Here is a 24148-nt window from a genome sequence, read left to right as displayed (position 1 = left end):
AATTTACACTTACTGCAGAGCAGTGCATCAGTTTGTATGTACAGTGTATTTGCAGTAGGGGTTCCCCCCCCCCCCCTCTGTGTTGTGCCTCTGCATAATACGCTGTTCTGCAGGCTGTGTGGCGATGCTCTGCGCGCAACCATGTTTACGTATAGTGCACTGTGCTTCTGAGGTTTTGCCGTACGAGCCAGCACTGCCAGGGTTATCCGTGCTGAGTCTGGGGGGGCGGGGGGGGGGGGAGCGCAAGTCCCCGGTGGTGTCTTCTGGTCCACTGACAGTTTATTAGCTGTGTTCTGAGATGTGATAATACAGACTGATAGCCACGCTAATCGGGGGCTTATGTGTGAAAGGAGGATAGACAAGACCAGGACCGCGCACAATATACATCTTTACCTACATATAGCAGAATTTTGTTTAGCTGCTATTTATATAGTTCCTTCATATTATGCAGTGCTGTACAGAGACATGTATGTAATTGGCCAGACCTTGTCCCAGTGGAGCTGACAATCTATATGTGTGCACAGACGTTAATTTCGCCAGAAGTCTTTGGAGCATTAAGGGCAGAAGTTCTTTACAGTATTGTATGGATTCCTCTCTGCATTTCAACAAAAGAAGAAAATGTAAATACAGCAAACACCAATTTTCCCAATATTACAGAAAGGAAGGGGGGGCTATTACTTACAGTTTAGTAATCCCTTTATGACTCGTTCGTCCGTCCAGATCTACACCCACACCCATCACAATTGGAAAGATATAAGGGATAACCTGTATTGGTCGAGAAATTGGGATAGTTTGGAGTTGTGCCCAAGAGCCTGCTGGTATGGCCCCGATAATTGTTACTCATTAGCTGTGGTTATTGTAGACTTTGATGGCGTTTATTTCTGTCCTGACTTTTAATGCAGAAAAGCTGGGATACTGGACCTCATTCAGAGTCGGTCGTTGCGGCCGCTCGACCGTAAGAAAAAAGGGTCCGGATATGCAAATGAAGCTCTCGCAAGTTGCGTCGTTAAGATGGGATCGTTAGCTGGACGAGCCAGGGGAGGATGCGGCCGTAAGACTAAAAACACACCCCCTTCTCGTTCGCAATACACGTCCTCTCCGGGCATATAAGGATTAATCGAGACCATCGGAGCTGGTCGTAGAGCTTAAGGTTGACCATGCCCTCTCTTAAGCACTACGATCTAGTCAGTGTAAAAACCTCCCATGTCACATGTGCCATGACACTACTTTGATAATTATGCACTCCCATAAAACGCCGTTCGCATAATTAGGCACGCCTGCATTCGGATCTTCACTCCCCCGTTCACAAGCACCTTCCCCTGTTACCACCCACAAACGCCTCATCCTGTCACTCAAACTAACGACCTGGCCAAGTTCAAGGAGAGAGAAATTTCCGATCGCAACAGCTAGTTTGCGCACGCGCATTGCGAAACTTACGCATGCGCAGTTTAGCGAACATCGCTGGGTACGACGGAGCGGCCGCTTACAACCGACTCTGAATGCGGTCCACTTTCTCCCGAAAGGCTGCTTACAGTGTTTGTGTTCTGTCTGATCCATCCATCCGACACTCCCATGTAGAATAGTGATCAGTATGTTAATACACAATATAGTGACAAATTGCAGATTTTCACCACAGTTTGTGTTTCGTTTTCTGCCCTCAAATCTAAATGGCAGCTCCCGCTTGTGTAACTAAATGAAAATATGGATTGAAATAAGGTTCTCTGTTATAAAGATCCCTGTATGCTACACGCCCTGGGGGGTCATTTACTAAGATTGCTCTAAGGTGCAAATCTGTAATAAGCCATAGCCACCAATCAGACATGTCTGTAGCTGGGTACACACTATTCAATATACAGTATCCTGCAATCTTGGTGCTTCCGACAAGTCTGCACGAACATCCTGTAGTGCAGAGGTTCTCAAACTCTGCCGTTACAGTCCAGGTTTTAAAGATATCTCTGCTATAGTGTGTACACCCAAGCCTGTGTTTTACACGCGTCGTTCATCGTATGCTGCACGTCACATGGGAAGATGCAATGATCTATGTGGTGAACATCTTGTAGTGTGTGCGTGCAATCGCACGACCACACAATGTATTGGAACAATCTTTCCTCTATTTGCCATTGATTTACACTAGAGATGAGCAGGTCCGGATTTTTCCGCCAAGTTCAAATTTTTCCCGCCAAAAATCGGGTCTCGGAAAGAGGCAAAAACGTCATATTTCATGGACAAACATCATTCGTGGACTTTTGTCCAGGAATGATGATGATTGTCCATGAAAGATGATGTTTTGCCTCTTTCTGAGACCCGATTTTTGGCGGGAAAAATCAGAACTTGGCGGAAAAATCCGAATCCACTCACCTCTAATTTACACTGATCACATCGTGTGTACAGGAGAAACTATTCCTTCCATACAATCCCCCGACACGATATATCGTGCATTGTTCAGTAGATTGTAGTGTGTGTACGCTCGATATAGTGTGTTCTGGAATTAGTGAAATTGGAACGACCGCCACATTTGTTTATTACATCGTTCAAGTGTGTACCCAACTTAATTGGCACTAGATATAAACTAATTGCTGATTGGCTGATGCTTTTCCCCTCATTATAGAACAGATGATAACACTTCTTACGTGATATTCTTTTGTTTTTTTTCTTTTTACACAAATACCCTGAAGTAAGGGGGTGAGGTAAAGTATCTTGGCAGATATCTAGAGACTAGAGGGCCTATCAATCATTAAATATATGCTGCGTCCTCTGTGAAAACACTCTTTTTTGGGGGATACCCATATATATATTTAGTTTCCCCCAGATGTACTATGGAGGGATCACAGCCGATATCTCTATCTGCAGCAGTCCCTTCATTTTTGGCAGCAGCTGTAATGGATGGTGCGATGCTGTCAGATTTACCAAGTTGCGGAATGCAAAGTTTGGTGCCCGCAGCTTACGATGGCGTGGTGCTGCTGTAGCCTATTGTCTACACTTTGTGAAGTTTACCGGGAGAGGAACTCGCCCCCCTAATAGCTATCGGAAGCCAATAAAACACTGCAAAATCTACTAGAGAGATGAGTGTAATAGAAGGTGTTGTGTCCCTTTTAAGTTATGTTTGAGAGCTGCTAATATTACCATAAAAGCAATGTTTATGCAGACACGTAACTTTCACTCATTATGTTATTTTAGATGCATAATGTGCACAATTTGAGTGAATAGGCTGAAGATTTTCAGTGGTAGCATACAGCCCTGTGCTAAGAGCCTAGAACCCATGGATTCTATACATTGCACATGTTCTGCAATGCACAGCCGGTGCAGTGGGGCTGACGTCCGCAAGGCGCAGAGCCAAATCCTAGGGAAGGGGGGCTGAAGTGCCCATACAGGGAGGCTGAGTGAGGTAGGTAATGAGCGTAAATGAGTGGACAAGAGGAAGAGGAGAATGGGGGCAGAGGAGGGAGGTGGGGAAAAGCTAATTGGAGCGAGAGAAAGAGCATTGCACCTAGGAAAGACCTCAAGGTAATATGCTCATATTAGGAAAACTTTCCTTCTCCTGCTGTGTGTGGGAATCAATATCTCCCTGCATTAAAATCCTTCTGCTCACTGCTCGCTGTCTATTTCTGGAGCATGTGGGCAACGGGGAGAAGTGTTATAACCTGTCCGCCCCCTCCTCGCCTCTCCGGGGGAAGCTCTCTCTCCTCCTTCCCACCGCTCCGGAGATACAGAAAATGCGTGATCTGCCTACACGTGACATGAAGATGACATACGTGTTACACTCTGCAGTGCCTATCTAAACATGGAAATCATTTCCGGCAGTGCTGGCTGAGACTTGTGGTTGCTTTGCCCTAGTGTCGATGATCTGGACGGAATCCATCCAACTGGATGGTGTAATTTACTAAATCTAGAAGATGCGGATGAGCGGCTAATGTAATTATGGGCTTGTTCGGTCCGCCTGGTGTTTGGATGCAGGCCCGCTGCCTGGTTTGGGAAACTTTCATGTGTTGGAATCATTCATGGTGTAAAGAGTAAAAACGTCCCTTCATACACCGTCCGATCACTCTTGTGGATGTCCCCCTTTATTAATTTTTCACTTTAAATTTATTCTCCAAAATATTCAGAGCGGTCTCCATTATATGTCACAGTTGCACCGTATTAAATGCAATTTCGCATGTGTGTGTCTGGTGCAAAAGGCATCCCATCAGCACCCCAGGCTGATACCCCATCTTCTCCACCCCCAAATGGGTGCTAATCAGGTTTTATAAAGGGGACGCCCTATCCTTTAAATATGCAACCACCCCCTTGAAGCTAATTTGAATAACCCCCTCCTACAAAGCAAACTCCCATTTTCGCAAGTGGCTGCAGGGTGAGGTTCTTTCCTGCACCCAGTCCCGGTGATTGCAGGGGGCATCTTGGCTTCTTTTAACGGGAGGACCTCATATCAATAGCAGCCAAGGTGCGCCCCCCCCCCTTCCCTGCAGTCACCGCAATCTTGAGACCCTAATTCATGTGCTGGGAACAGTTATACAGAACTAAGGGCCTGATTCAGACCCACTCGCTAGGCTGCGTTCGATCGCAGCCTGCCGATGCTTGCAAATTGCGTATGCATAGCAATGTTCAAACTAGTCCATGCAATCTGGCCGCGTTCACTCGCTGCGCATAGGCAGTTCGCTAGGACATGCCATTTGTGGGTGGTGACAGGGGTTGGGCGATGGAAACGGGGGAGTGGTGTGCCTGAGCGTTTAACACCATTTAAGAGGCGTGCGTCATTAAGAAGCAGCGTCCTAGTACTCGTCTCATGGTTGAAATTCACACTGAAGTGCTTGCTTAGGGCGTGGTCAGCCTCAAGTGCTGCGATTGCTTCCGATGGTACTCGATGTTACCGATGGTTGCATATACTTCCTGGAGATGACGTGCATAAGTGGGCGTCTTAAGACAGGCTGGTGGGCGTCTGCAATCACACGCCAAGACAGAGTGGGCGTGCTAATGCTTTGCAGTGCTATTGTGGATTTGCATACTTTCGCTGCATGTGAATGCATCTAGCGAGCGGGTCTGAATCGAGCCCTAATTGCGGGACCTCACAACGCAGCATTTTGTAAATACCCCTTTCTCTGTCTTGGATTGTACTGAGCTTGTATGTCTGTTATACACAATTTTCTTTACACTGCCAGGTCTCTCCTAAGTTCTATGGGCCTCATTCAGAGGCGGTCGGAGGATGCAAGCGGTCGCTCAGAAACTGGGCGGCCGGATGCATCCAGACCGCCCGCCTCTGTTGCGGTCGTTAGGCTGTGGGTTGACACCCACAGCTCTAACGACTGCTAGGGTGATGGTCGCGATGGTCATTGACCATCGGGGCTTACGACGAGACCCTAGGGTAGGGTCTCACTTGTCGTAAGCCCCGGAGAGCTTCTGGCTCTGTCAGAGCCGGAAGCTCTCCACTGACATCACTAGTGATGTCAGTGGGGCCTCCCCCAAACGGTAGGCGTTCCCATGGGAACGCCTTCCAAACGGGGCGAGCTGTCAATCAACATCGACAGCTCGCCCCCTTTGGAAAGAGACCCGCTACGACCAGCGCTGTCGGTCGTAGCGGGTCTCACGCATGCGCACGAAGGAGCCGGCTCCCTCCGTACGGCCGCCTCTGAATACAGCCCTATGTACCATCTCTGGCTATTTGCATGAGATTATTGTAGTAGTTAGGGGTGAGCACGGGATAGTCCTGAGCACAGGGTAACTGGCTCCTCTAGAGTGCCTGGTAAGTCTTGGCTGAATGCTGCAGCTGGTCCGGCTCTGTCCATGGTGCTGAAAGCTATATCTGTACACTGCAAAGCTCTGCTCGTGGGGAATGTGTGAGAGTGGGAGGGGGATTCACAGGCTGGGAAGGGAGTAAAATGCTGTTATAGGATTTTTTTTTTTTTTTTTAAATTCATATATTTTTAATATAACAGAGTGTGCATTTCCAGTACAGCATATTCCCCGCTGGATTCTCCCGCTGGTCATCGCAGATGAGCAAGCTCCCCGCAGTTTATAGTTTGCTGAGCTATTTTTGACACACGAGCATCAGTCCTTTTCCATCAATTTATTATTTTTTCACCTCCAATCGATGAAAGATTTATGTCGGAACATTTTGTTTCACCGTGGTTTCAAAATAGAATAAAAAAAATTCTATAGCAAATGAAATATCATCTAGGAACATTGACAATGTACCCAATTACTATATAGAGGGCTAAATATAGGTATATATACTTAGAATAGGCACAAATAGCTCTGCTGAGATGCAAGTAATAAACTATCCATATAGAGAGGAACAGAAGACTGAGACAATCTGCCAATGAAGGGAGAGTGTGTGTATATTTTTTTATATATATATATATATATATATATATATATATATATATATTTTTTTTTATAAATAACACTTAGAGGGTGCATATATTTTAAAGGCTGTTGAGTAAACACCTATATGTGGTACATAAACAAATGTCTTTGAAGGTTTGGGATAACACCCGTATGAAATGAACAATGTCCAAGAGAAGTTTTTCAATCCAGATCTCCAAATGATTCACTTTCCTTTTGGATTTTGGAAAAGCCTCAGTGAAGTTGATGGATGATTCTATATATATCTCCCAGAAAGTTTCTAAAAAAAAGACCCTCTTACCAAAAGAACACCCAAGAAACGGCCCACCATTAGATTCTGTAGAAAAGTATTTTTAATAAAACTTCATGTCAATGGACATATCATAGAAATTGCTTACACAATTGATTTTCCATTGTCTTAGCAGAGGAGGTCAGGAATACATATCCTGCTGCTACCCACACCGAGACTTAATTCTTATAGCCGGTTACTCCCTTCGGACAATTGGATCTAAGAAATCGCAACCCTACGTGTTTCGTCCGTAAGGACTTCATCAGGGGTATACAAATCCAAATGGTGGATATAAAGAATCCAATATAGAACTGGTGGAATAGTATCCTTACACCGGACATGTGTTGGCTGCTTTACCTGTCTGCAAACTCCATTTGCTGAATTACAGCCCCAAACTTGCAAGGAACCTCCATCAAGCTTCACTGTTGTCTGCAGACACTCATTATTGTACCGCTCTCCAGCCCTTTGGCAAACTGATTTCTGTTACAGCCAAATATCTCACATTTTCACTAATCAGTCCAGAGCACCCGCTGCCATTTTTCGGCACCCCAGTTCCCTATGTTTTTGTGCATATTTGAGTTGCTTGGCCTTGTTTCCACGTCAAAGGCATGGCTTCTTGGCTGCAATTCTTCCATGAACACCACCTCTGGCCAGACTTCTCCAAACAGTAGATGGGTGTATCTGGGTCCCACAAGTTTATGCCAGTTCTGAGCTGATGGCACTGCTGGACCTTCTGATTTAGAAGGGAAGTAAGCATGATGTCTTTCATCTGATGCACTAAGGTTCTTTGGCCGACCACTGTGTCTACAGTCCTCAACGTTGCCTGTTTCTTTGTGTTTCTTGCTTGAGCTTGAACATCACATCTTCAAACCCCAAACTGCTTTGAAATCTTTGCCTGGGAGAGACCTTGCTGATGCAGTATAACTACCTTGTGTCTTGCTGCTGTGCTCAGTCTTGCCATGGTGTATGACCTGTGACATGACACGGTCTTCCACAACCTCACCTTTGTAGCAGAGTTCGGCTGTTCCTCACCCAGTTTTAAGCCTCCTACACAGCTGTTTCTGTTAATGACTGTGTTTTAACCTACATATGAAAATGATGATCATTATCACCTGTTTGGTATGGTTGGTTAATCATACACCTGACTATAATCCTACAAAATCCCTGACTTTGTGCAAGTGTACCTAGAAGAATGCTGTTTTGAAGGCAAAGGGTGGTCACACCAAATATTGCTTTGATTTAGATTTCTCCTCTGTTCATTCACTTTACATTTTTTTAATTGTTAAAAATAAACCATTAAAACACCTATTTTGTAACGTATTCTTACTTGGCGGCATTATTTTCCACACCTGCATAAAACTTTTGCACAGTAGTGTGTACACACACACACACACACACACACACACACACACACACACACACACACACACACACACACACACACACACACACACACACACACACACACACACACACACACACACACGTGTTCAGATCAGTTACCACAGGTGTATAAAATAAAGCACCTAGCCATGCAGTCTCCATTTGCAAACATTTGTGATACAAATGGGGCTGTTTTTCAGGGTTTGGGTTAGGCCCCTTATCACTAGTGAAGGGCAATCTTAATGCTTCAGCATACCAAGACATTGTGGACAATGCTATGCTTCCAACTTTCTGGCAACAGTTTGGGGAAGGCCCTTTTCTATTCCAACATGACTGTGCCCCAGCGCACAAAGCAAGGACTTTAAAAACCTGGGGGTATATTTACTAAAGTGATGGTTTTTAGAAGTGGAGATTTTGCCCATAGCGACTCAGATTCTACTTAACATTTATCCAGCGTCTTCTAGAAGATAATGGCTAGAATCTGGTTGCTATGGGCAACATCTCCACTTATAAAAACTTGCATTATAGTAAATATACCCCATGGTTTGGTGTGGAAGAACCTGACTGGCCCGCACAGAGCCCTGACCTCAATCCCATTGAGCACCCTTGCGATGAACTGGAACGGAGATTGCGAGCCAGGCCTTCTTGCCCAACACCAGTGCCTGACCTCATAAATGCTCTACAGAATAAATGGGCTCAAATTCCCTCACAAACACTCCAAAGTCTTGTGGAAAGCCTTCTAGGAAGAGTGGAAGCTGTTATAGCTGAAAAAGGGGGACCAACTCCGTATTAAAGTAAATGTATTTGAATACAATGTCATTACAATCGCTGTTGGTGTAATGGTCAGGCGCCCGAATACTTTTGTCCATATACTGTATACATATATTTTTAAGGATCATTTGAAGACTACAAAAATACACCCCACCAACATAAATTTTCTATTTCATTTGTTTTATTCATGAAGACGGTGATCAAATGAAGCGATTATCTTTAGTAGTTGATAAAACGTTGCTCTGTGTAAACTCTACCGGGGCTGATTCTGCATCGAACGTATCTTCTGTAACAGACGCAAATACTGACATTCTGTCTAGTAACGCTCTGTGGGGAGATGTATTAAGCCTTAGGCCGATATTCAATTAGCCGCGAAAAGTCCAGACTTTTTGCCTGTTGTACTTTCCGCCTCCTTCGCCTGCTTGGTAACGTGAATTTGCGTCCCCACGTTTCGCCCTATTCAATTGCAGAACAGGCGAAAACGGAGATCGCCGAATGCATAACAGGCGGAAAGTACTGAATAGAATGGGGGAATCGGTCTGTACCCCAAAATAAGCCGCTCTGACACTGGAAATCAGTACAGATGTGTACTATTAGCCCTAATAACGTACTTTGTGTCCTTAAGTTGTGTTAAAAGCTTTCTCAAAGTATCTTTGTAAAAGTGGTGAAGAAAGATGGGAAACTATTTTCTGGTGAAAATAGTCCAGTCAAAGGGGGGTGTCCAAAGGGTTCTGAATCAATTCCCCACATTTGCCCCCCAATATAGAGAATTTGCACTTTTCCCCCTGCCATTCATTGGAGATACTTTTCCGTCTATTTCAGCGCCTTGAGTTTCCGCATACGCGAAAACGACCTGGAATTGAATTTGGAGATAAAACGCGGCAATAGGCGAAACTTTTTAATGGATTACGTCTTTTCGCATCTAATTGAAATCGGCCCTTAGAGTAAGATAGTACCAACCAATCCACTTCTGCCTTGTTGCAGGCTGTGAAAAATGACTGCTAGGAGCTGATTGGTTGGTACTTTATCTCTCTCCTAGGTTTGAAGCCTCTCTCCTATAGTATATTTGGATACATTAAACCCTCCCTCCTAAACCAGAGGTGGACAAAACAATGGGGGGAGCCGTATCAAACCTTCGAGAGAGATAAATTACCAACCAGTCAGCTCCTGTCATTTTTCATACACAGCCTGTCACATGACAGAAGGTCACGGGCTGATACTTGATTTTACACCAGGGTTTGATCAATCTGATTTGTGGACTCTCGTTGGCTCTGACTGTTTGGCGCTATGTTATAAACACTGTGCTGGGGACCTATGAGACAATAATTGTTGCCATGGCCGTTATTAACCTGTTTATTATGTTGCTCCTTTTCAGGTTAATATGTACAGGAATGTTTTCGCCACAGATGCACGGAAAATAAATTGTCACCTTAAATATCACAAACCACCTCCACCCTGATTACAGCCTGACTTCAGTGCATAAGCTGAGTTTTATCTTCCGATATCAGACTTTTGCCTCCTATACGGAGACCCCGATAAGCCTATTTTGAGCATAAAAATGAGGAATGCAGCTCATTTGTGCCGTTTCCCAGGCTTCTCGCTGTCCTCTCGCCAGACAGGAGCAAATGAGGAAATATGAATGTAATTATGTGTATTTTCTTCATGCATGACACCGACCTACCAGCTGGTCTCTGTGGCACGTGCAGCACAATGGTGTCTGGTGGGGGTCATGGCGTTGTTTGTGATGATTGTAGAGTGACAGGAAGTCGCACAAAACCTCATTCTCCACTCTCAGCAGATGCGTGGTTACATGGCTGTACAGGAGACAACGTGGCAAACTAGTCGCGCACCTGGGCTTGTAGAGAGGCTGGAATACCTAAGGAGGTGCATTGTGGGAAAGTGTAAACTTTTTGCACGTTTTTTTTTTTTTATCAAAGTTTTTTGTTTTATATTGGACAAAGCACAGTTAGGAACGTGGTTCTAGGGCAAAGTGCTGAGGGAATCCAAAAAAGTGCGTTCTACTAAAAGTAAAGGACTGGACTGATCTAATTTAATTTCAGTAATCTTGCTTCATAAAATTAAATCTCATCATTGCACTGGTAACCAAATGCAAACACTCCTCCTCCTGCGTCAATTTCATGAAATTTTCCTGCTAGGCTCCTACCCCATCCCCCCCCCCCCCCCCCCTCACTGGTAAGTAAATTAATGTTTGTCTGAAAACTCTGTACTTCAGGGGTCCCAATCTTGGTAGCCCCTCAGCAAAAAACCCCATAATTGTCATTGTGTGGCTGATAACCTTTCAAGGGGCCCTGACCTAGGGGTAAATTTACTAAGATGGGAGTTCTATTAAGAAGTGATGTTGCCCATAGCAACCAATTAGATTCCAGGTATTATCTTCTAGAAGGTGCTAGATAAAAGATAAGTAGAATCTGATTGGTTGCCATGGGCAACAACACTTCTCAAATAGAACTCCCATCTTCGTAAAATGTACCCCCTAGTGTTCACTCTAGCACCCTGCACCTGTTACAACCTGTGCAGTTCCTCTTTCTTGCCTGGGGTGTCTCTCTCTGCTCTGGTGCTTCTAGCACTCTCTGCTCTGTGTTGCATTAGCTGAGTGTGCTAGAAGCAACAGAGCAGAGACACCCTGACCTGATCAGGCCACTGCGCAATGGAACTGATTGGCTCCTACCAGTATACTATTAATGAAGCAAATCTCTGTGCTAGTGCTGTATTGAAGTATTTATGTGGAAAGGGAGAAATTGCCATGTATGGCAGGGACCCACCCCTGATAATGTTACATAGGGACGATCGCGGGTCGCTGGCCCGTCGTTGGTGGTGTGCTGGATGATTGATATCGATCATCCAGCACACCGGGAAGGTGCAGGGAGATCGTTCAGCGATATCGTTATCGCTGACTGATCGTACCATGTGTACGTGCAAAATTAAATCTTTTTTTTTTTTTCTGCCCTGCAAAAGAGATCAGACTAAATAATATAGTTTTATGTTGAGTCTTGTTTATATACACTATGGCTCATGTGCAGAGGATAAAAACATTCATATATAGATGGTCCTTAAAATACAGCATGTTACTCTAGTATAAATTGTCCATATACTCTAAGTTGGCACTCTACGGTATACATCAAATAGTAATTTCCAGGTGTGTATGTATTAGCAGAAGTGCTGTAAGTAACATGTAGAGAGACCTATTACAGAGTGCTGTGATCTATACAGATGGATCTAGGTAAATGCTATCACTAGTGGGACGCTGGCTTGGAATATTATATGGTGTAGTCTCTTCTATATGTGTTATAAGCGTGCAGTGTATTAATGTACTAGATACTGTACTTGGAGAGCACAACCCCCCCCCCACCTCCCTGCTATCCAGAGAGGGTATTGATGTCCTCTCTATGCTCTCTTGATAAATGGAGGGTTTATTAGCACCCAGTGGGGGGATTTGCTTCCTCATTTGAAGAGGCTGAGCTGATATCTCTGAGCCCATCTGACGGTAGCGAGGGATTCATTAGTTATGAGAGTGATCTGTAGCTGCCGTTGTACAGCCAGCTGGTTCCTACGGGAGGCCAGCCACCGGCCTTTAACCCCCACAATCCCCGAAATAAGGATTTCCCGTTGATGGTGAAGATCGCAGGCATCTGTTTTGTGTAACACCTGTGTTTCAGTGTCCGATGTTGGGACGACCCCAAAAAATTGGTCGCAGTCGCGCCAATCAGGCGCCCCCCTCAGCGTGACAGACTTCGTGTGATTCTGCTAGCACGAGCGTCTTTTTTTTTTTTTTTTTACCGGAAAATGCATCTTTAGTCACAATGCGATGCAACTAAGACGCACCAAGACTGATTAGTTTGATATTCGACACTTGTATATCTGTGTGTGTCTGAGTCTGAATCTGTATACGAAGTGTTAAGATTCAGCGGCCGTGGCTTTTTTCCACCCAAGTTCTGTTGTGCGTCTTATACAAATTAATTTGCACACCGATATACATATCAAATGAATCGGTTAGGTCTGCCGATGCGTCTTAGTCGCATCGCATTGCGACTAAGATGCATTATTGGGTCAAAAGACGAAAAAAAGGATTTGCACGGAACCGGGCGTTCACTCGCGCCAGGCGTGTATGAGGACACATCTGTAGCTAGTCTTATGCGATGTACCTGCCACAGGTAGAGGTACAGCCATCCTGCGGGCGTCGCAGAATCCTCAACACACGTCTAAAGGTGCGTACACACTAGACAATAGAGGAACGACTGCACGATTACGACATTGTAATCGTACAATCGTTCATCTTCCTGTGCAGTGGGTTAATGTACTTACGCTGAGCGATATGTCGTTCAGTGCAGGCACCCTCCATCATCCCCGAACATGCCCAACCTGTCCTTATCGGCCGGTTAGCCTGCATGTCCAGGCGATGATTGTTCTCGAAAACGACCAGCGGGAGCTCGCATCGCCGGTCGTTTTCGACATTATACTGCACTATTATTAAAGGATTATTGAGCCATTAAAAGATTACAATGTCGTAATCGTTCCATCGCTCATTTTAGTCGCCCGGTGTGTATGCACCTTTTAGACGACGCGTAATAACTGTTGATCTGTGCATCACAATCTTCTCCAGCATTCATCTCCTATTTATTACAAGCTGCTTATCCAGCGGACATTAGATGGGATCATTTGTCCTAATAGTAATCGTTATTTACAGGCTGTTGGGCGAAATATGAAGTCAGCCCATCAATATGTTATGTTGCGCAGAGACAGGAAATTGGATGCAAATCATGTTTTTATTTTGGACAGGCTGGTTACCCGATAAATATAATCCACCAGCGTGCGCCATAAAGCATATCCCGATAAGCCCTGAGGTAAATGCTGCACATTTTACCAGTCCGCGTACAGCTATATTTTAGGACATGACTGAATGTTTTCTCACAAAACGCCGAACAAAATTGGAGCCATAATTTGCAAATTTAAAATGAATTAGGGGCATCTATAATAACATCTTATCTGTATTCTAAGCGCCTGGCAGAGATAGCTCTGTGTCCCGGACACACAATCACAGTGAAATTAGGATTTGATGCTGCAAATCCTGAACAGCTGGACCAGTCAGATCTTGCTAAAACCCTCTACATCCCGAACTGGCGTATGAATGGCAAAGTGAGTTTTTAATGTTGCAGCTTGTTAAACGGAGCATGAAAATGAACTGTGCAGACAGTGGTGGCTCCAGGCACGGGCAAGCCGGTCCGGCCTCCGGAGCGCCATTGTTTTCGGCGGGCGCAGGAAATGCCCACCCTTCCTCCCGGTGCTTGTCTGATTATGTAAGCTGAGGGGGAGGGAGCAGAGGAGGGAAGGGGCGGCAACACAGGACGGCGCTGGGCTCCGCAAAGCCTAGCGCCAGCCCTGGTGGCGATAAACCGAATCTTGGAAGAAGCAGCATTTAAAACTGATGCACGCATTTTGAAACGTTGTCACTGATCGGGTGTAATACCTTTTCTGACAGAGGGTGTCACTGTGGCTGCTGGTAAAAGTACAACACAGCCCACTATAGGAAGAGAGAATGTCTGGTAGTTTGTATCCAACCTCTGTGACCGCAGATGGAATGCTTGCTGCTTCCCTCATGTAATGGCTGGTGCTTATGTTAGGCCTTGCTGGGACTTGCAGTTCCAGGAGAGTCTCGGGGCCTGTCGCGGAGTTGTCCGCACTTACTAATTATCAGAGCTTTTCTCCTTCATTTTAAGGTGCTTTTATTATGTAGCTCAGGAATGGGGAACCACAGGCCCGGGGGCCGTATAAGGCCCGTGGAATAATTTGGTCTGGCCCTGGGACCTTTTTTCTGCTTGCCTCATTGGGCTAGCAGGGTGCCTAGAATGGCACCCTGCAGCCAGAATCTATGCAGCAGTGCCGCCTGGACGTCCTTAGGATGCTTCAGTCGATCACACCGCTGCCCTTATAGCTCCCCCGGAGCATCCACAGGATGCTCTGGGCATTGCTGTAATCACTGGTGATTGTGACCCCGCCCCCGTGTGATGTCACATGGAGGGGGTGTGGCCGGGTCCGGGTCCGCAAAAAAAATAAAGTTGGGGCGATGAATTGTCATTTCTAGGTGGGAGTTTTTCTCCAGCGATTTTATTTTATTGATTTAAATAGAAAAAAGGTCCGCAAAATCGACATTTAATATAGAAATATATATATATTTTGTTTTTGGTACTGCGAGTGCGTGAAAATATCTAAAAGGTCCTAGGACGCATGTGTCACACGGTGTGTACACACACCAGCGCTGTTTTGCTTGAGATGCGCGGTTTGCCAAATGACTTCGAAAAGTGCTTGGCGTTCGTGAACAGTGACTGAGATGGCTAAACAGGCGCACAAAGATGGTGGTGAGGGAGCATCTCTGGCGTATCGTCGGTGAAGTGTTTACGCACACAGACGCACAATTGTTGATGTAACTTGGAAGGTGCACTACAGGGGCATTCGGTAGGTCGGTCGGGCTGCTGTAGGGTGCCCTGGCTGCAACGCTAGCCGAGAGCCTGTTATTTGCAGAGTGCCTAAATGAAGAGCTCTCTTGTGAGTCCAGAAATATGTTGAGAGGTGTAATTTATTCATTACAATCAGCGTTACAGAAAGTGGATTTAATTACAGAGCGAAGCTCAGCTGGGAAGATGGAGATGAGCAGAGGCTCAGCACATGGCACTTCGGGTTTCTCTGCTCCGTAGCGTGACTTGTACTGCGCACTGCACGATCGCACTCCCTCCTAACCTTGGTCTCGTCTAGGTGTCACCTTCCTGCGTTACACGTCATGACCGTGTCTGTCTAGCAAAGTAGTTTTGTCGCTCCCAGTTCAGGTGAATAAAATGCACATTTTAAGCGATAAAGACGCTTGGCACGGCCAAGATCACACAGGACCTGGTGCGCTGAGAGGGGCTATTTGGCGCGATTGAGGTAATAGTAAGAAATGGCAAATCTGTAGGGTGTTGATTGTGATGGAGGTAGGGGTGTGGAGTGCTGCAGCTGGTGGTGCACGTGGTAGCGTGGGTGGGGGATGATAGTGGTGTTGATAAAGGCTATTGGCTGGTTTTGCATTCGGTGAAATCGCATTGGTTTTGGCGTGCCTAGATGGTCCACCAAGTTAACCTCCTGATGCACACCTCACTTCCGTAACTAGGCTCTTTGGTGCCCTGTGCCAGAAAGCGCATTGGCGCCCCCTCATTTTTCAAAGGGACGTAATGCACCCAAAAAAGGGCCGTGGCCTTATGGGGAAAAGCCAGGGAAGAGATAGGAGAGGCCAGGAGATGCTGGGGATGAAATAAGAGGAAGCTACAAGTGAGAATGATAATAAACAGAAATATGACAGGCCCAAACAGCGCCCCCTGACCTGTGGTGCCCTCTGCGACGGCACCGGCCGCACTACCCTAGCTACGACCCTGGCACACCTACTTACTGGTCTCTGTAGACACAAACTAGAAGTGCTCCTAGGTTTGCCGTGACGCTGAGAGACTCGCTGTACGAAAGTGTAAATGTCGCACCAGGCCCCAACCTCCGACCAATTTAGACCAGCGCCTTTCATTAAATGTTTTCTTGTCTCCTACATACGTTTTGGGTTGAGACCAATTTGTGGCTTACATTAATCATTAGAGCGAGGTGACATTAACGCTTCCTTTTTTTTTTCTTTTTTTTTAGATGTTGCACTTTTGTGTGGTTTTTACATTTTTTTTTTTTTTACATTGGTGGAAGTGCACCTAAAAATACGCTTCTCCACAGACAAAATGCGCCATGTTAAAAGCATAGGATGAGACCCAATCCTGTGCAATCAAGTTGTTACCTACACAGTAGCCCCATGTATTGAATCTCTCATCGCACGCAGATTAAGGTGAATACATTACTTTGGATATAATGGAGAGGAAAACCTCAGAAATGAAACCATTTTTTTTTAAGATTCAGATATAAGACTGAGAAACAGGAAATCTATAATCCCGAACACTCAGTATCCCAGCCGGTCTGTAACGATGCCGGATCGCTGAAGCTGATCGAAGATCTTAGTCTGCAGAAAATGGGCCTGGTCCTGGATTCCATCTACATATGGATCTCACAATAGTTAGCAAAATGCGCATTCATCTGGGTCTGCATGCTCAAATCAGAGCAATTACGCGTTTCATAGTCCCCATCCGTCCGAGGGATGGATGGGAGGGGGGGAGGAGGTCACATGGATGCAGCCGATCCTGAATACAGGCAGAGATCCACAATTACTTCCAAACACAGAAAATGGGCGCAATTGTGACCGCTTTGCGTGCAACGCTGAATTAGACCCGATGTGGGCACACACAGACGGTGAATTAAACTGTAGTGACAGGCACACTTGGCTGGGGCAAAGAGCTTCTTACATCACTCTTCTATATCCTTGTGTACCCAGCTGAGAAGTGGGTGCAGGTTGGTGATGATACTGGACACATTTTTGGATGTTTCCAAATCCTGGAATTAAAGTTGCTCTTGCCGTAAAATATGTGTAACTTATATTTCTTTTCAACCAAAAACCAGGTCCGTCCTGGGTATTCAGACATGGTTCCAACCCAGGTCAGACACTGTTTACACAGCACCATCAATCTGGGTTATTCTCAGGTCAACCCTGTTCACACTGAACCTGGGTCTCCCCTGCTAAACTTGTGAGGTCATAAAAAGTGGGAGGTGACTGTGCCACAACCACCAATCAGCTAATTTTAGGCATGACCCAGGTCGGATAACCCGGGTTGCACCGTTTGCACTGCACCATTACCCAGGTCCATCCTCGGTCTGACCCTGGTAGCTACCTGGGTTGGATTTCCGGGTCACTTGACTTGGGATATTTTTCAGGGACCCTTTTACACTGAGCTGCGACCCGGGTAGACCCAGCAATAACCCAGGTTTTTGTTCTGGTGTAAAAGGGGTATTAAAGTACAACCACAGAAACGTCTGGATGGAGAGCAGGGTGTGCTGATTTAAATCAACTTAATTTAAATAATCATGATTTAAATCACTTTTTTTTTTTTTTTAAATCACAAGATAGCTGCACCATTTCCAATGCTGTACATGTGTGGGAAGAATTAGAGGATAGTTTTGAAGGAATTAAAACTAGACAAACCAAGCATGAAGACGTTTTGGGGCGCTATAATCAAGTATTGGGACCTGCACATTTTCTCGCTTACTTGATGGAACCACGTACTGTGGTAGTTGTTTAACTGCAGAAGAAAAGTTAGAAGCTCTTAAGTTTGCCAAAGAAAAATATCCACATTCAAATATCCTTCTACCAACACAAGTCAAGTTCCAAGCAAAAGCAACCCCGTTTAATGACCTCTAGTTTGACCACAATGTCGTGTCAACAGTGGCTCCAATAGATAGGTGGAAAATGCAGATTGGTTCAGAAACTGGTAACTGGAAATGAAAATATCATGGTAGCAGTAGAGCAGTTGCTATCAGCTGCAGCATCATCAGCTTCAGTAGACAGAATACTTTCAACATTTGGTTTGGTGCAGTTAAAACCGAGAAACCACTTGGGTGCTGACAAAGCTGCAAAACTTGTGTTTCTTTTTAAGGCGTTCAATAAACCTAATGTGTAGGCTTATTCAGCTTTACAAATCAAGCGAGGCAATTGCCAACTATTGTAACTTTTCACATCATTGCTGTTTCTTTCCTTTTGCAGTTTGTGTGATTTGTGTCATGGTGACACTGTTAAGTCATTTAAATTAAATATATTAAAGTTACAGTGTTTTAAAAGAACTTTGTATTATGGTTTTTGCCTGGTTTATTTTGTTTTACTTGATCATTTTTATAAAAATCCAAATTAAATTAAAAGAAAAACAATTTAAATAAAAAAAAAATCCGATTTAAATAAAAACAATTTAGATTTTTTTTTTTTAAATAGGAGAGAGTATAGGAGATGAGTGATGTGTTAGTGGAGGCAGCAGAAAGCCACAGACTGAGTTTTATATAGTGGGATGAGCAGGGTCCCCAGCAGCACAGAGTATATCAGGAGGTGAGTGATAAGTCAGTGAGGACAGGGCTGCATGTGACGGGTAGGGATGGACATCTGAAGCCGATGGTTAGCAACCATCAATGTTTCCGAGTCACTGGAAGTACTTTTTCCATCGATTACTGGAAATTCGATGGATGCCAGCCATTGGATTCAGCTTTCCGATGCTATTCTGATGGCTGGCTGTGGAGGGGGAACATGCACCCCTGCTGTGCATAGCACAGCAGAGCAGCGGGTGTGCAGCAGGAGCACAGCATCTATTCTCTGTATAGGGGGAGCCTGGAGGCAGCATCTCGAAGATTGCTGGGCACGTCCCACAGTGACGTGGAGGGGGGGTTGCCGTGATGGCCCCGCGCCTTCCCCACATGTCCAACAAAAGATGGGCAGTGACATGATGTGAGGAGGGAAATGGAGGCAGCAGGAAGCCACAGACTGAGAGTTATATAGTGTCGCACTTCTCTGCAATATCTCCCTATCCTGACCACTTCAGTAGGGAAGGGTGCGATATGCTGGAGATCCGCCCCTTCATCCAGGGGTGTGGGGGACTACCAGAAAAATCTGGGAGAGTAGGTAAGTATGAGCTGACCACGTGGATCAGTAATAAAGGAAATGCATTTGGTGAAAGTGGCTACAATGTCTGTGTTTATAGTATGGTTATAGGAGGCTACATATTGATGGGAGGCTCTGGTTGGGAAGCTGTGCTCAGGTGTGACTGGATGATGGCTAAGGTTACATATTGATGGGAGGCTTTGGTTGGGAACGTATGACGGAATGATGGCTGAGGTTACTTGTTGGGAAGCTGTGCTCGGGTGTGACAGGGGATGATGGCTGAGGTTACTTATATTTGGGAGGCTCTGTTTGGGAAGCTGTGCTCGGATGTGACTGGATGATGGCTGAGGTTACAATGGGAGGCTCTGGTTGGGAAGCTATGGTCAGGTGTGACGGGATGATGGCTAAGGTTATATATTGATGGGAGGCTCTGGTTGGGAAGCTATGGTCTGGTATGACAGGATGATGGCTGAGGTTATATATTGATGGGAGGCTCTGGTTGGGAAGCTGTGCTCTTGGGTAAGACAGGGGATGATGGCTGAGGTTATATATTGATGGGAGGCTCTGGTTGGGAAGCTGTGCTCTTGGGTATGACAGGGGATGATGGCTGAGGTTATATATTGATGGGAGGCTCTGGTTGGGAAGCTATGGTCTGGTATGACAGGATGATGGCTAAGGTTATATATTGATGGGAGGCTCTGGTTGGGAAGCTGTGGTTAGGTGTGACGGGATGATGGCTAAGGTTATATATTGATGGGAGGCTCTGGTTGGGAAGCTGTGGTTAGATGTGACAGGGAATGATGGCTGAGGTTATATGTTGATGGGAGGCTCTGGTTGGGAAGCTGTGCTCATGTGTGACAGGGGATGATGGCTGAGGTTACACATTGATGGGAGGCTCTGGTTGGGAAGCTATGGTCTGGTATGACAGGATGATGGCTAAGGTTATATATTGATGGGAGGCTCTGGTTGGGAAGCTGTGGTTAGGTGTGACGGGATGATGGCTAAGGTTATATATTGATGGGAGGCTCTGGTTGGGAAGCTATGCTCAGGTGCGACAGGGGATGATGGCTGAGGTTACATATTGATGGGAGGCTCTGGTTGGGAAGCTGTGCTCTTGGGTATGACAGGGGATGATGGCTGAGATTATATATTGATGGGAGGCTCTGGTTGGGAAGCTATGCTCAGGTGTGACAGGGATTGATGGCTGAGGTTATATATTGATGGGAGGCTCTGGTTGGGAAGCTGTGCTCTTGGTTGTGACAGGGGATGATGGCTGAGGTTATATATTGATGGGAGGCTCTGGTTGGGAAGCTGTGCTCATGTGTGACAGGGAATGATGGCTGAGGTTATATATTGATGGGAGGCTCTAGTTGGGAAGCTGTGCTCTTGGGTGTGACGGGATAATGGCTGAGGTTATATATTGATGGGATGCTCTGGTTGGGAACCTATGCTCTGGTATGACGGGATGATGGCTGAGGTTACATATTGATGGGAGGCTCTGGTTGGGAAGCTGTGCTCACGGGTGACAGGGGATGATGGCTGAGGTTATATATTGATGGGAGGCCCTGGTTGGGAAGCTGTGCTCACGGGTGACAGGGGATGATGGCTGAGGTTATATATTGATGGGAGGCTCTGGTTGAGAAGCTGTGCTCTTGGGTGTGACGGGATGGTGGCTGAGGTTACATATTGATGGGAGGCTCTGGTTGGGAAGCTATGCTCTTGGGAAGACGGGATGATGGCGGAGGTTATATATTGATTGGAGGCTCTGGTTGGGAAGCTATGCTCAGGTGTGACAGGGAATGATGGCTGAGGTTATATATTGATGGGAGGCTCTGGTTGGGAAGCTGTGCTCTTGGGTATGACAGGGTATGATGGCTGAGGTTATATATTGATGGGATGCTCTGGTTGGGAACCTATGCTCTGGTATGACGGGATGATGGCTGAGGTTACATATTGATGGGAGGCTCTGGTTGGGAAGCTGTGCTCACGGGTGACAGGGGATGATGGCTGAGGTTATATATTGATGGGAGGCCCTGGTTGGGAAGCTGTGCTCACGGGTGACAGGGGATGATGGCTGAGGTTATATATTGATGGGAGGCTCTGGTTGAGAAGCTGTGCTCTTGGGTGTGACGGGATGGTGGCTGAGGTTACATATTGATGGGAGGCTCTGGTTGGGAAGCTATGCTCTTGGGAAGACGGGATGATGGCGGAGGTTATATATTGATTGGAGGCTCTGGTTGGGAAGCTATGCTCAGGTGTGACAGGGAATGATGGCTGAGGTTATATATTGATGGGAGGCTCTGGTTGGGAAGCTGTGCTCTTGGGTATGACAGAGTATGATGGCTGTGGTTATATATTGATGGGATGCTCTGGTTGGGAACCTATGCTCTGGTATGACGGGATGATGGCTGAGGTTACATATTGATGGGAGGCTCTGGTTGGGAAGCTGTGCTCTTGGGTATGACGGGATGATGGCTGAGGTTATATATTGATTGGAGGCTGTGGTTGGGAAACTGTGCTCAGGTGTGACAGGGAATGATGGCTGAGGTTACAATTTGATGGGAGGCTCTGGTTGGGAAGCTGTGCTCAGGTGTGACAGGATGATGGCTGAGGTTATATATTGATTGGAGGCTCTGGTTGGGAAGCTATGCTCAGGTGTGACTGGATGATGGCTGAGGTTCTATATTGATGAGAGGCTCTGCTTGGGGAGCTATGCTCTTGGCTATGACAGGGGATCATGGCTGAGGTTCTATAACATATTCTCTCTTTCTCTCTCATTAGGAATGAGAACGTTTTACACCAGTTTTGCTGCCCTGTTGCTGATGCAGAGCAGAAGCCATCCCCACCCAGGTAAGTGCAACAAAGTAATGTCTGGTAGGTACAGCAGAGACTGAGAGGACCGATGATTTCACTTTTATCACAGGACTGTAGGGTGTATTAGTCCCTAGGTCTGGCCCTAGATTCATAGGATATAGTGTAGGCTGCAGACTGCTTATCAAACCCTGTTTGTTAAAAAAATCTAAATGGTTTGAGAGTTTAGACTCCCTCTGGCCACCATGAGATCTGTCCCATTCATTTGCTAAAATCTTAGAGGAGCTCTTCCCTCCTATCTTTCGTCATTATGGGAGAGGGCAGACTCCGGAGTTTTTTGCAGTCTCTTAGTTAATCCCAATACTTTTAGCAGAGTGGTGTATTCTTATCCCAGGCGTGGGCCATGGTTAGTGATGTCACAGCAAGCATAACGGACATGTTGAGCTTTTGCTGTTCCATCTATTGGTCATATTTCTGGCTGTGGCCTTTACCAGCTGTCTAATAGCTGTAATAGGTGTCTCTTGATGATTATCATGGAGTGCGGGAGGAAGTACTCCATTGCAGTTTAACAAAACTATAGATTAGTGCACTGATCTTGTAGGAGGTAGTGATTTCACAGACTTTGTTTTTGTGATTCACTTAGAAAGGCAGAATAGAGCTTAACATGTATTCACCACTGTTTGTCAAATACTGAATATTTAGATTTTTTGGATTCAGTTGCATTTTAAAACCTGTTGGCAGAAGAAGTGGGTGGGTAGGGGGGGCAGAGACCATAAAGGATTTTATTGGGATTTTTATTTTTAATCTCCTAAAATGTCCTGTTTATGACAATTACCAGATGTATTCTGCAAGTGCTCTTGACGAAACTGTGTTTGGCTGCAATTTTATAGATTAGATGCGGTATATCACAGCCTGTTGTTAGGCTCAGTCTGTCGACACTAATTAGCTGGACGGACCATCTCCACGGAAAGCTGGAATATATAGGGATGAAGGGGAGAGACATTTCGGAAAACAGCCTGATGGTTTCACCAACAATTGAACATGATGATTCTGCTAGTAATATTGCCAAATACCGGCCAGTTATCCCTGACGTTGTGTTCCAAGTAATCGAGTAGTTATGATATTGTTTAATGCAGCTGGAAGATACATTCAGCGTATGGATTTGTTGAGCAGTTATTTTCAGCATGAATTCTATGACGGTCAGTGACTATTATGTAGGTCTGGTTTTTAGCAGATGCTGTAATTAGTCGTGGAGAGCCCACTATAAGATATTAGTAACGTATAGATCAATGTTACACGTTGGTCCATATTATACATTGTTATTATCCTTTTAGTTATATGGTGCCACAAGGGGTCCGCAGCACCTTACAGAGTACATAACACAGTATGAAAGACATGTTTTAAATGACAGAACATTGCAGGACATGGACAAGGTTTATAATCATTGCTGCAGCAGCCGTAATAGCACCCAGATACGCAGCGAGGAGGCAGAAACCAAGGGTTAGGAGTCGCTGTAGGCAGTGGGAAGGAGACCATGGTATATGTTTGGGAATGAGCAGCACTTGAGGAGAGAGGGCCCTGCTTGTGAGAGCTTACAGTCTATAGATTCGGGACATGCAGGGGTAGCGCAGAGGGGAGAGACAGTAAGGGAGGAGCATGGGGCAGCGGGTTAGGATGAGAGCTGGAAGGCCTTGATGAAGAAGTGTGGGTCTTGAGAGTCCATTTGAAATTTTGTAGAGAGGTGTAGAGTCTGAGAGTTCCTGTGGTAAGGAGCAGCACGGGCAGAGTCTTGGAGGTGAGAGTGGGAGGAAGTAATCAGCTGGGTGGAGAGACGCCATTCATTTGTGTAGCGAAGTGTGAAGGGAGCTAACGTCAAAGATGTAAACAGGGGGGAGTTTGGTGGGGGCTTAGTAGGCGAGTGTGTGGAGTATGATTTAGGTTCTGAAGGGGAAGGGGGGCCAGTGTAGGGCCTGTAGGAGAGGTCAGGTAGATGAAGTCGTTTGGAGAGGAAG

The 24148-nt window shown here is 45.8% G+C and overlaps 1 protein-coding gene across 9 annotated transcripts in view; it reads left to right on the top strand.

The window, feature by feature from the left end:
* IQSEC3 (IQ motif and Sec7 domain ArfGEF 3) overlaps positions 1-24148 on the top strand; it is a 107734-nt gene that overhangs the window by 8224 nt on the left and 75362 nt on the right. For all 9 annotated transcript variants that reach the window (XM_088454890.1, XM_088454889.1, XM_088454892.1 and 6 more), the window contains one exon: positions 22107-22175. In XM_088454890.1, the coding sequence (XP_088311016.1) occupies positions 22107-22175 (69 nt within the window). The remainder of the gene's footprint in view (positions 1-22106; positions 22176-24148) is intronic.

Source organism: Taudactylus pleione, unplaced genomic scaffold (genome assembly GCF_031769625.1).
Source record: "Taudactylus pleione unplaced genomic scaffold, aTauple2 ptg000634l, whole genome shotgun sequence".
Taxonomy (NCBI): Eukaryota; Metazoa; Chordata; class Amphibia; order Anura; family Myobatrachidae; genus Taudactylus; species Taudactylus pleione.
The sequence above is the reverse complement of the archived record's forward strand: the minus strand, read 5'-3'. Positions and strand labels throughout refer to the sequence as shown.